This window comes from Gambusia affinis, linkage group LG22 (genome assembly GCF_019740435.1).
Source record: "Gambusia affinis linkage group LG22, SWU_Gaff_1.0, whole genome shotgun sequence".
In the NCBI taxonomy this organism is placed as follows: domain Eukaryota; kingdom Metazoa; phylum Chordata; class Actinopteri; order Cyprinodontiformes; family Poeciliidae; genus Gambusia; species Gambusia affinis.
In genome coordinates this window covers 8980781-8994727 of record NC_057889.1, presented here as the reverse complement: position 1 = coordinate 8994727, position 13947 = coordinate 8980781, and the positions used below count along the sequence as shown (strand labels likewise).

At 38.3% G+C, this 13947-nt stretch overlaps 1 protein-coding gene across 1 annotated transcript in view; it reads right to left on the bottom strand.

Moving 5' to 3' along the window:
- The window catches only part of LOC122825810 (pleckstrin homology domain-containing family G member 1), a 63441-nt gene extending 61717 nt beyond the window's left edge, over nucleotides 1–1724 (bottom strand). Inside the window, exon 1 of the mRNA XM_044107371.1 lies at nucleotides 1516–1724. Coding sequence (XP_043963306.1) covers nucleotides 1516–1600 — 85 coding nt within the window. The 5' untranslated portion in view covers nucleotides 1601–1724. The remainder of the gene's footprint in view (nucleotides 1–1515) is intronic.
- Nucleotides 1725–13947: the final 12223 nt, after the last annotated feature.

The window sequence follows — 13947 nt, the reverse complement described above, 5'->3', positions numbered from 1 at the left end:
TCTTTTCACAAAGTGGTGCCCCAAATCAAATTCTATTTAAGTCCCCATACAACTTTGGGCCAACCCTGTATTCCAACATCACAACACTCCAAAACACAAGGCCAAGTGGACCAGTCACTGACAACAGCACAAAAAAGTCAAGGTTCTGCTATTTCAGTCGTCTGACCTCAATATCTTTGAGCCACTTTGAGGAGAAGTCAAATATGCAGTTCAAGTAAAGTGATTAAAAAAAAGCAACTGAAGCCATTTTGCCAAGTAAATAAAGGGCAAAATCCACAACTCCTGCAGAAGACTTCAAGTTGTAAGTTAGAAAGGAAAAGACAAAGTATTAAAATCTGGGCTATAAATACAGGTTCATCATTTATGGAGTTTCTGTTGTTGTATTGTAAAACACAACAGTTTGATAATACATGATCTTCTGGAGAAATTTTCCCATTAAGGAGCGTTTTCTCTCCTCATACGCAGTAAAATGGACTGCTATAACTCAACGACACAATGCAAGTGATTGTCTAGTCTCGCTACGAGCTCGTCCAGGCAGGGAATGCTACAAGTCAATAACTCGATGCAATCTGCCGGATTTGCTTAGATTGAAATCGTTGAAAACTAATTTTGAATAATGATTAACTGGGATCTTTGGACAAAGAAGCTGGTTCTTTTCCCACCTGGTCTTAGTCATCTTGCATAAAGGTGGTCTCAGAGTCACGCCCATTACAAGCAGACAATGCTATACTTTCATAGCATCTATCCAGTAAATTGTCATACAAGGCCTTACTGTTAATTAAAATAAATTAGATTTAATTTTAAGGTATATGTTCCAACTCATTTCCCTGCATCTGAGTGACATTTTCTCTTCATGCTGATTTTTCTTTCATCACAGACGCACACATTTCTATAACATATGAGGTAACCTCAGTATTTTTATTTATTTTTTTAAGAAGACTGAAATTATTCAGTGTGGAAATCTTCAGCAGGTGCCAAAACAAACTGTGCTTTTCCTTCATCCATCTGCTGCTGTTTTATCACCAGGCTGAAGTCTAACTAGGAGTAAAAAGTGGAAATACTTATAATATTATAGTCAGTGTCATTAGCTCAACACCATCGTCAGTGAGACAGTGCTTTTGAAAAGTGCTGTGTTGTCTTATATAATATAGTTTTCATAAAGGGTGAGTTTATCAAATCTCACCACTGTCCCTCATTAAAGTTGAACTCCTCGTTCTTTCCATTCATCTCACAGCACTTAGCAGTCAGCCTCTCTAGGATAGAGGCTGTCACCGCCCCGCAGGGTCACCCTGCAACCTGTTTCACCATAAATCCCACCTATTATCTTTTATCAGCGTTCGTCTGTCAGCTTTTATCTGCGTTATCCCGGGCTCTACCTGCCCTGCACACCTGTTTTAAGGATCAGATAACACGAAACTCTTGTTCTTGCTTGTGCCCCGGAGTGATTCATTAAACCCTCCACTCGAAAATGGTTTCTATACATTATAGGAAAAGAACTGGTATGTTATCACTCACGTGTTTTTTCTGAATATGTCTTCGGAGGGAGTTCACGTCCTCGACTCCCTGCAGCCGCTGGAGACATGACGTCCTTCATTAACATTAAAAATAGGTGGTCCGAAGTCCGTCTTAATACTTCACTTCCCTGTTTCACTCCTGAAGTCCAGCTGGCAACTTTTACAACGATACGTCATTGCTTTTTTGATATAATTGGCTTTATGGCCTGCGCATGCGTAACAACTTCGACAGTCAAAAAGAAGCTTAGCGCTAAATAGTTAACACCTGCTCATCGCATTCAGTACCACTATTTTGAAAATTAATACGAAAAAAAACATTTATATCTATAGATATATAGATATTTTCGGGTTATATATGTTATATCTATAACACGAAGGTCATTGTAACCCAAGTTCAAGTTTAATGAAATCTCATTATCATGAAGGGGGACGTTTTGCGGTGATGTGTTTTTTTATTTTCCTCCGTAAACCATTTTCTTTTGTCTGGACTGCTTTGTTAATAAACATAATCCTCCCCTTACGTCTTCATTTTAAAGATCTCATGTTTCGTCTGGTGAGTAATACCCTCACTGTGGATGAGATCTCGCCCTGAATGATTATGCCACAGAGAATTTGCTTCACAGTTAAGTCCATGTTCTCAATAAAATATCACCTTTCTCACATCAGATGACTTCACTGGCAACCGAAACCACTCAAATCCTCAACATTATAAAGGATTTACCCCCTCAGGTAGCTTCTTGAAAGGCAAACAAGAGCAAAGCTGTCTGTTAACATTACTGTCCTCAGTATCTTGTTCTCAAGAAAAAAAAACAATCTTGTTGGATAATAACTGTTTTTCTACATGCTTGTAGAAGCATGCCCAACCAGTTTCAGTTATATGGAAGTGCCATATAGAACAGATGTTCTACTAAGAGAACTTTAATAAACTCTATGTTTGGTGGAGAAAAATGCATTTTGTTTGTATATTCTGCAGATCTTTAATTCGTTAATATGTATCTAACTGGGTGTTTTTGTTTTATTGCAGCTTTAAACATCTTCCAATGAAATTTTCAGTTTACAGGTTTTGAAATTGCAGAAGTAGCATGTGACACTCAGCAACACAAGGAAATGCAATGCTGTTGTAAACAGCCATTTATCTAAAATGACTTCAACTGTGGAACTCACAAAATGACTTCCTGCCCTCCAGATAGAGATTTTCCACATTTAACAATGTCTGATTAGTGCACACAGAACAGCAGAAAGGGTCGTCTGCTATTATCTACCGCCTTTGGGAGATATGTTTTTACTTCTATGTTAAAAATAATTTTTTTGTAGCAAACTTTAACTAATTGTGCAGGTTGTGAATACAGCCCATGTGGTATTTTAAATGTGAAGGGAAAAAAAGTAAACAAAGTTACTTGCAGCAACAGCTACTTTAATAGTGTCATTCAGGAATGAAACAGAGTTGCACATTAAAATATTACTTTCTATGGAAAAAAACAAGGTACTCAAAGGTGCTGTCAGCAGTATTTGTGAGTGCATATATGGAGAATAGCACAATATAGAAAAGGGATAAGTACTTCCTTCAGCAGCCGAAACCTAAAGCACTGTATAGGTCAAAAATATCTAGGTCATGCCAACTTTGAGGTTTATCAAAAAGAAAGCTTTCAAGTCTGAATTTAGTCTGATTCTACAGTTTGTCTCGCGTGGTGACTCCGCTGACTTGCATGATGATATATGCCGTGAGAATATTTGAGAGAGATCTTGTCTGTGGCAATCTATGGGGAACATTGTTGATCTGTGTCATGCTGCATGAGATAAATGATGTCTGGTGTTTATTGTGTCAAAGGGCAATTTGACAGATGAAATGCTAAAAATAGGAGCAGTGATTTAGCTCTCCTGCAGGCAGGATGTAATTGAAAGAAAAATGAGGACAGCCACAACAAAACATATTATGGATTAGACAGTCTTTTTGCGACAGTAATCATTTTATGACAGATGTGTACAAGGCAGGGTATTTACTTTTATTCAGATCTTACAGACAAGACAGAAACAGAAGAAATAGCAATGCATATTACTGAATTTGAAACATTTTACTCATATTGTCAACCTTTCTTGAACCATAATTAAATCAGATGTTTGCAAATGGATTTAACATTAGCTTAAGAATGTTAAATCCATTTCTCTGCCCCCAAAGTTCAATCTCATCACCTGTGAATAACTGGAAGCTCCACTTTATTCTTTTCAGTCCAGAGAGTGAACTCTAAGAGAAAGAGAGAGAGAGGCACAGAGGGAGTGGGGAAAAAAAAGATAGGGAGAGAGAGAGAGAGAGAAAAAAACCTTTGTTGTGCTGGAGGCTGGCAAAAAAACTGCTAAGTTTGGCAAGATTAATTGATATTAGCACATGAAGTATTGGAAAAAGCGGAAAACGGCACAGGAAATGCCTAAGATGGTGTGTAACGCCATCTCAGATCATTGCCCATTTGCACCCACTCTGTCAATGCTGATGTGGTGAGAAAATAGGGGGGGACTGTGCTTTTGGCACATGAGTGCGATGTTAAATAAACAGAGAATCCTATAATGGTGATGAAAAAGAGTTAATTTTGCCATTTCTCATAAAATCAAGGTTATTTCCTTGGGAAAGCAAATCAGAAATATTAACCACATTTTTAGAAACGAAGATTTTGTTACTGTGATTGTTTTATTTGAAGTTGCAAAACTTTAGTAACGCAAAACTTTAACTGAAAAATTTGTGGGTTAAAAGAGATAGCAAAAAGAAACAAATATTGTCCTAATCTGAAGTAGTTCAAAAATCAACAACGCTGGCTCCATTCAGGCAGAATCCTGGCTGGTCTTCTAAAATTACCCCTAGAGATTGTCAACAGCACATCCAAGACATTCCAAGAGAACCAAGAGATCTAAAATACTTATTTCTGTTAAGGTCAGTGTTCATGATTCAAGAGAAAGAAATTGGCCTCCATTGGAGAGTTCCAAAGCCAAAACCACTGCTGACCAAAAAGAACATAAAGGCCCGATTTGCATCTGCCAAAAAGGATCTTCATCATCCCCAACACTTTTAGGAAAATATTTCTTGGACTGATCTTACAAAAGCTTAACTTTTTCCACGTACACTTTGGTTATGCAGCAAAAAAAATTATTTGAATGTTGGGGAATAATCTTAAAAAAATAATATTCTCAAACAGAACCAGGTTAGCTTCGATAGCAATTTCCCTTCATGAAGGAAACCCATTTCAAAACTGCATTGTTATTTTCACACAAGTTTTGCATAAGATCAAAGTTTTTTTGAGGATCTATAAGATTTTGGAATAAAGACAGAAATTTCCAAGGAGACAAACATGTTTGCATAAGAGCTTTCTGAATCTCCCGAACGTCTGCTCACAACCTCGCCTTCATAGATCTTTATATTCTGTGAAACAGAAAGACAGAAAAAGATTATCTGATCGGCACAGGAAGACTCCACTGTAAGTCTGTCATCATGTCCTCACAGAATTTGTTGGAAACATATTGTGTCTGACTGTATCACAAAAAACTCAGCTCTATGAGAATGAGCAGGTGGTTGAGAGGTGCTGCCGGCAGATCAAGCAGAAGAAAAAATCTGATAATATTCAGAACATGCTTTATCAGTATTTAACATTCAGATTTCCTCTCATGCGAGCTCACAGATCCCATTCGATAGAAAAGAGGTAATGGAAAAAATTCCTGCCTTTCGGTGTGATGTAATAAGGTGTTAGTGAGGTAGGAGCACAGACAAACCTGCAGGCACTTTATCCATTAGCGTCTGACCTTTTGGAGTGAACATTTTGACAAATCACTTTGTTCGTAGAAGAAAAATGCAACAAGTGCTAATGATTTTCCTTAGTTTTTTTTTTTTTTTTTTAAAGCTTTTTGGGTTACATAACTAACCTGTGGAAAAGTTGTCCAGACTTGATGAGAATCCACTGAAAGAATTATCCTGAAAACTGCCAGCTGTCAAGGGAATGTAAAAATAGATCCACATTTCTATTTATTCAGTTCCATTTATTCTCTCACCTCTTCTCACTGACACCGAGTCAGAAGTCTGGTTGCACATTGGGATCTTGCCATCACCAACACTTTTGACAATAGTGTTGATAGACTAAAGTAAACATTTCCACATATGGGCTGCAATATTTAAACCCCACAGGTATTGTGGCACCCAGAGAAATTTCTTTCTTCCTCCAGGCGATTTGTTGAAAACAAGCAGAAAATGATCACCATAACACGTAAAAAAATTGATAGCAGTAGCAGGACTTTGTTTAAGATTCTTTTGCTGTGAAGTGATGCCAGTTAGTCGAATGGATCCGGATCAATCATTTTCCGTGTGAGGTACATTTTCCGGTCAGAGGTACATCTAGAAAAGTTTCAGAGCGGTCACCAGATGGCTGCTGGTACACCATAACATAAGACAGAATTTGATTTCAAGAGTTTCACTATCCTGGTTTTATATGTATGAAACAGGACTGAGAGTGAGCAGTCATAGTAATTTCTTTTCCCACAAAACCTTAGAATTAGGCACCTGTCAAGATCATATTTAAGGCAGAATATACACATATATTAGTAACCTAGTGGTCCTAATGTGCTCCATGTTTTCTCCAGCTGTTACTTGTATGTGACCCACGAGTCAGTTTCTCGGAAACATGATCCATAGCTTCCTACAGTCTTTGTCTTTATCCATATATCTTCCTCTTACTTCACAAGCACATGAGTCAGAGGAGAAAACAGCCCCATTCACCCACTTAACCTCAGCACACATGCATTATGGGAGACAAGAGCTTCGAAGCAATACAAAGACAAGATAGAGGCAGTTGTGGGGTCAGCTGCAAGTGAGAAGCTGTTAGTTTCTCATCCTGAACTTAAAGCGATCTGTGAATGTCTGGCTCAATTTTGTCAAACTTTCTTTTCATCTGCCACAAAGAGGGCACCGTTCATACAATTAATATTTCAAGAGTGCTACGTGTCTCGTTCAATCAATGTTTCAGAGGATTTCTTGTGTTTATTCACCAGGATAAAATGAATTGGAATAAACAAGACACTAACTCTGGATCTGGATACTGGCTTCCCAGATAACAGTTGTTGCTGAAATATTGTGGAATGAGCTCGGACATCACCAGCAGGCTCCTCTTCGTCCCCACCTCCGTACTCTGTAGATAACGGGTGGATGGAACTAGGCTGTCCCTTTGCTAAAGTTAGCCATCCAATTAGTTCACACTCTAATTAGCTGTGAGAGCAGCAGAGGCATACCAGATTTCCCCAGTGTCCAAAACCCATTTCCCAGCCTGATTCGGGTAAATGAGGTTCTGGCAGAGACATTGCAGTATATCCAAAAATTGTATCAAAAGAAAACATAGGCGTTTATATCAAACAAAATATTGTGCAGAAAAACACATTAGAGTTTTATTTTTGTGGTTAAAAGAAATATTTTATAGATCTTTTCAATCACATTGTTGTTGAGAGCATGAAAAATGAGACTTCATAATACTTTTTAAGAAAAAAGTGGTCAACAAAAAAGGGAAAAAACACTTTTCATAAGCTTTTCAAGTCTGCTCCCTGGCATATGAAGCAATGATTTATCAAGCAAATATAGCATAAAGTCGGTATTACACAGGGATTAGTAGAGCACAGAAGATTTTCAAGGAAATGAAATATCCAGTTTTCCCGTTTTTATTCCTTCGCTTTTGGGCGGCCAAGGCCTGAGAAATCCACATAACTGTATTTGTTGAACATCCTGTTGCCCCTTTTAGAGAAGGAAAAAAAAAAGATTTGTGGTGAGTGTTACTGCAATGTGCGACTGCATATGTGCTGAAGTGTACACAAAGGACAAGCTACAGGCCCAAGAATGTGGAAGGAATATGAAACAATCAAAGCTCTGTGAAGGGAGTTCAGTTCTGGAAAACTGTTCGGATCAGGTGCAGCAGGGGACCCAAACAATGAAGCGCTCTGGGCCGGTGAGCAGATCAGTGTCAGATGTATCACTTATCATGAACAGGCCCGAATGTCTCACTCGACAGACACTCTGGACACATTAGACATTTATAAAAGGCACGAGTCATCAGAGGGTCAGCTTAATGCATTCCTCTCAGGAGTGGGACAAGGAAACTTCTACTATCATCCAAGATTTTTCGATCTGGATCAGCTCTCCTGTCTCCGATTCCCTCTCACATAGTTCACCGACCAGGTTGCATTGTTAGAGAGAGTTTAAAAGACTGCATTCATAGCCAAGAAACTGAGTCGCACAAGTGGTACCATACCAGTAAAATGAGTCAACTTATTTTGTTTTTGGCAGCTGCCAAAATTGCATGCCATAAATCACACATTTTCCCCAATCTAGTTCTGTTCTGGAAGTAAATATTTAAAGTCCTCCGCTTCAAGCAACATTTTGTAAGAATCTGATTTCAGAGAAAGCTCAGAGAAAAAAGCACATTGTTATTTCTCTCTCTGCGGTGAGGAAGTGCTCTGGCTTTAAATCAAAGCATGGGAGGTCTGACTGAGGCATTAGAAATTCATACACTCCCACTTCCCTGAAGGGACGAGACCAAGGATCCCACCCATTTACTGGAAACAGCAACATCTTAAGAAAACCAATCCAGATGTAAAGGTTGAAACTTTTTAAACAATTACCTTAGATATACTACAATGGTGAATCCTTGTTAATGTCTTGATAAACTAATTAATAAATGAACTTAATATGAATACCTCTAATTAACAAGTTGCTGAATTTCATCCACTTTGTGCCAGTACCAGTATAATCCTACATCATGATACTGCCACCACAGCTCTTGAGAGTTAGTGTGGAGTTCTTTGAAAGCCTCTCTTGGATCCTCCAAATATACTTTCAACACTGTGACCAATTACCTAAGTCTTTGTGTCCTTTGACCATTTAAATGTTTTCTTTTTCTAAAAGACGTTTGAGTCATCCATGTGGGCAGCTGCAATGAGTTAAAAGACTATGGTTTTGCAGAACTTCCGTTAGCGAGGATAAAGATGCTCTTGTTTTGGCCTTCTCAACCATGACGGTTGAGAAGGCCAAGCATCCAGGTTTTGTATATTTATATATATACATTTTGTTGGGCAAACTTGCAATCCCAAGCCCTCATTCCTATTAAAATGACCTACTTCAGTGAAATGCCTGTCCTTGCTCTTTTACTCCTTAGTACCACTTTAGAAAGGACCCCATCAATAACGTCATGTCTCAAGTATCGACCACAATCCCCTCAACAACAGCAAATGGACATACATAAATCTTGGGAACTTGTATTCCCAGTTGACACCAGACATAGTCATGAGGGGAAAGGAACTGCAGTAATTCCCTCATCGACTTAAAACTCCAGAAGAGAGCCTATGAGCATCTGGGTGATAATTCATTCAGTATTTTTATGGTTACATTTTGAGTTTAAATCCAGAAGCAGAAACCAAGTAATCTTGTCAAACAAGCTTTGGTCTATTTTGATACCTAACTAACACTAACCACATATAAATTCAAACAGCAAGTGAATTGATACATACATTCACAGTGCTACAAAGCAAAGTCATGAGTTGAAAGGGTCAGGCAGTTGTTGGAAGCGTGTTCCCGTTGAGACTCTGTGATTGAATCTATTTTCTGAGGCCACAACAATGCCCCCTTTCTCCTCTGTGCCTCACGCTTGATTGGCCGCTCTGAATAAGACTCCAAGCGAAATAATCCATACCCCTGGACCCCCACACAGCATTCTCAATACACAGAAGCACACAGGAATCCACATGTTGACACTTAAATAGTTACACATGTTGAGGCTCATGAAGCTTGGGCATGGCCTCTTGGAGAGTTTGCTGCTACCAGCCTATCTTTCCTTTGTTTTAAATGTTCATATTCACACTCACAATGTTAGGTAAATAAAATACACACAAGCAAGAAAAAAAAAGGGAAAAAGAGCAGGTAGTGTGTTTTATTCAAGTGGAAACGCCTGCCTTCAGAAATATCCTTTAACACTTTGGAGAAACATTGAAAGTTAGGAGTCCTTAGGGCGCCCCCACGTGGAAACGTTGAAGAACTGCGAAACAGTTAGGCTGAAATACTGATAAGATGCTCATAATATGATGCATTTTATTGCCTCACAGTGGCATCAAATCAATGTATACTGTATAAAAATATTTAGTATTTATCACTTGGTTTGCTGTAAAATGAATCATGTCTTTCAGGATGGGGCCTATAATTTCAAAGAGCTACCAGTGTTAAATAGGAGTTTCCCAGAAACTATTCACATCCCATATTGCTTTCCACATTTGATCAACCTATATATATGACCATTTAAGTATATATATTTGTGTGATTTTCATTGCCCACAATAAAATGAAAACGTATTTTAAAACATTTATGTAAGTTAATGAAAATGTAAACATTTGAAGATAACTAATATCTACATTATAAAGACTTTTTGGGGGGAGGAAAAATGTTGGGGTTCATTTTAAGACAAGAGAGCAAAAGTAAGACAGAGAGAGACGGAGAGAGAGAGAGGAAGACAGAGGCAGAGAGAGAAAGAGAGGGAGAGAGGGAGAGAGGGAGAGAAAACCAGCTGGTTCATTCACTGACAACACTTTCATTCTGAGGGTTGACCTTGGTTGCTCATCATTAGCATCGGAAACCAGTAAAAGGTGACTGACTTTATTTTGGTTTGTCTGATATTCAAAAGCGTACTGGAGGTCTTTTAGTAATTTTAGCAATTTTTTTTTTACTATTGTTCAGTCAAATAGGACAACTAACAATAGGTAGTGTGTGATGTTTCATTGAAGTTTGATCAGATTAGGTAAACCTGTCAATTTGTGAAATATCTAGGCCATCACTGTCTTGTTACTAGAACTATTCCCTTGTAAAGAATAAAATTGCATTTTTTGCATTATACAACAGTAATATTTAAAATGGACTCAACTTTTTAAATCTTACACAAACAATATTCCTTTTATCAGTTAATAATATTTCAGTGGAACCAAAACTTTTGTGATAAATTAATTATTGCTTTTGATATAACTAAAACTTAAGTGTCCGTATTTTGAGCCACTTGGAGTTTAAGAAGAGTTTCCCCTGGTGTTGGCCTCCTTAGAGCAAGTTGTCTTGTTTTGATAAGAGCTTTGGGGAGGTGACCTCATCATGTAAACTTGTTATCTTTACAGCCATTTAAAGAGCAGCTTCTTCTGCTGGCTCTTTAACATGTTTTAGGACACGTGAACTCAAATATTGCTGCAGTTTGTTTGTTTTTCTTGTTTGACAGATTCATGCTTTGAACAGGTAAATTACTTGGGATTATACCACCTAAAAAGTTCTCACAGATTTCTTATAATAATAGAGTTAATATAAATATATTTTGTATAAAAATATATTTTAAAACTTCTATCTTATATTTACAAAGCTCTGTTTGATTGGAGAAAACCTGTTCTCCATTGTTTCTGATTTTGAAAAGAATTGATGAAGGAGAACAGAAAATTAAAAATACTCAGTTGTAATTGTTGAGGATTTAAAAATATGTAAGAGGTCTTGGAATGTTCTTTATAACTACTGAACTTTTTTTAAAAAGTATTATTATTATTATTATTTATTTATTTATTTTTTTACTGTTTTGTTATTTTCCATTAAAATTTCAAACTGCAATGTGCTCTTTTGGGATACATAACCATGACATGAAAAAAATAGGCAATAGGCTACCAAATATAGTGCATTGAAGTTTGTGACGGCATTGTGGCAAAAGGTGAAAATATTTCAGGAGAATGCTTTTGGACACTCAAAGCACCTGTAACACAACCTTAAAATAATGTGACTATAATTCCTCCACAGTTCACAGGAATTATCCTCACACTAGAGCAGAGGTCACTGCATTTAAGACCAACCACAGGTAGCTCTACGAGGACGGGGTTAATCTTTCCCTTCAGACAGTAAAAGCGGTCAGGCGAGAAGGAGGTGCTACATAATCTCACGTACAACCTGCTGCTCATCGGAGCCCCAGTAGGGGCATTGCTTGGGCCCGCTGCCCAAAACTGGATTATGGTTCTTTTGCATGGGAGTGAACGGGCACTTGGACAGAAATAAACTGACACCTGTGCACAAATACACTAAACACGCAGGTGCAGAAGAGAATGAGATTACACAGAACGGCCTCTTTACCCCACTCTGTAAGGGGATAAACTCCTCACTCTCTAATAGAGTCTAAGGGAGCAGAAGTAGTCCTGCTACTTTATGTTCCTTTTCAATATTTATTTCACTACTTTTCTTTAAAGCTAAATGATTCCTTTTATTTACAGATACCTGTTTTGGTGAAATTTGACTGCCCTGTTGGTTGGTTGAGAGTTTCTGAATCAGGAGGATCATGGAGAAAGCATCGAAAGCAGAGGAAAATGAGAAGGAAGAGATGGAAGAGACAAAGGAGGATTCAGAGCCTGAAATCAAGCTGGAGTCACTGGACAACTCCAACTTCGACACCCTTTTCCAGGACACGTCAGAGTTTGAATTGGCCGCAGAGCGTCTGGAGCAGGTGCTGAAGAGCATGGAGACGCTGCTGACGGATGTGGAGGATCTCCGGAGCCAATGCACCTTTCAGGCCTCAGAGCTGATGCAGGCAGCGGCGGATCTGAGGCAGCAGCAGGAGGAGCTGAAGGAGAGCTACGCTGAAATGGCCCGGGAAATGCAGGACATAGTGGACTCGGTGGAGGAATTGTTCAGCACCAAGAGCGCCTTTGAATCCAAGGAGAAGGAAATGCAGAAACTGAGCCGGCAGTTTTGAGGCAGCGGAAGGGATGAACCCTGTTTTCAGTTGTGTGATGTGATGAATGCACTGTGTGGGGTGGTGGTTTGGACTCTGACTGTGTGAGGCGTCATTTTTAAGTTGTTGACATGTGAAGTAAGGCTTGTTTGAAGTGAAAATTGTTGTTTTTAGTTTATATCTGACAACCGCAAAGTGTGACAATAAATTTAAGTCTTTACAAATAAATGTTATTTATAGGAAGCTGCAATAGTAATAAATCATTCATTTGTTGTAAACACCATTGTACAAATTTTTGTGTTATTGCAACTGCTTTGTACGTACTCAGATATACATTTGAAGTTCAGACTCCACTTTGGCCCAGTTTGTGTTACATAGTCATAATTTGCTTCAGTAAGTAATATGTCTTGATAGTTTTGGAGATTTAAAAATTTGCATTCAATGTTTTTAAGCCAGAAAGACACAAGAATGTTGCTGTCTTCTGCCTTCCCTTGATATGTGTTTCAGACTGCGTCCCTGCGGTTTCCAACTAAAATAAACTGACCAAAGTATAAAAGCAATGTTTTCCTCCCCCAGCTCCACTGCTGTGACTTAATGGGCTGTGTTTAGTGGTTATGAGATGTGCAAAAGGGACAATCAGTGGTCAGAATGGGCTGTAAAAAACAGTAAGGAATAAATCAATGGGAAGCAATGGAAAGTTATGGCTATATTTTACTTTATTTTTTTAAGACGGGTTCTAGGATATATCCAGTGGTTACTGGATATATCATATGCATATACTTGTTGCATCTCTGCAACAAGTATATGCGCAGCCAATAAATGTTAGTTGTAAGAAGTCATTTGGTGTGTGGAACATTGTTGGATTAAATGCCTGCATTTATGCAAAAAATAAATAAATAAAAAGAGATAAATGAAATCTTTGATGATAGCAGCATTATGACGAAGTACTCCCCCTCCTCCACACAGTCCCCCCCCCCCCTCCCGTTTTTTTTGATAACACAATAAATGTTTTAGTTATCATCTCAATAAATAGGAAATTTTGTTTTCAAATGATAATTTTAGTTATTAAGAGAAAAGGGCAATTCAAACCAGCCTGGCCATCTCTGAAAAAGGAATTTTCCCCTTAAGCCTCATAACTAGTTGTGTCAACTCTGGAGGTGACAACTGTCTTCAAGTGTTTGCCATAGCTGCCAATGAGTACTTTAGGACTAATTTTGGTCCACTTTTAATTCTTTTACTACAGCCACATCTGAGGATTACAAACCCTGGATGGCCTGTCTGAGGTTTTGCCGCAGCATCTCAAGTGAATTTAATTCCAGTCTTTGACTGTGGCATTGTAACGTTAATTTAGATCAGAGATGGGCAGTTTCAGCTCACCATCTTTCTGTCTAACCCAAGTGGGCAGAAGCTTAAAGTCATGAAATTATGATCCAACATGTATCTTTAGGATTATCTGCTAGAAGGAATAATTTATGGCATTTTGAATTAAGGCAGGTCATCCAGGCTTTGAAGAGGCAAAGTAACTCCCATTCATAATACTGCCACTGCCATGCTCCAGGCCATCCTTGGAAATAGGTTTGCAGTATGATTTGGAGGGTAACTATTTCCTCTTTTATAGATGCCAATGACTTCCTTTCTTATCTGCTTTTACATTTCTGAAGATTGCTACAAGATCTGTTTGTTTTCATAAT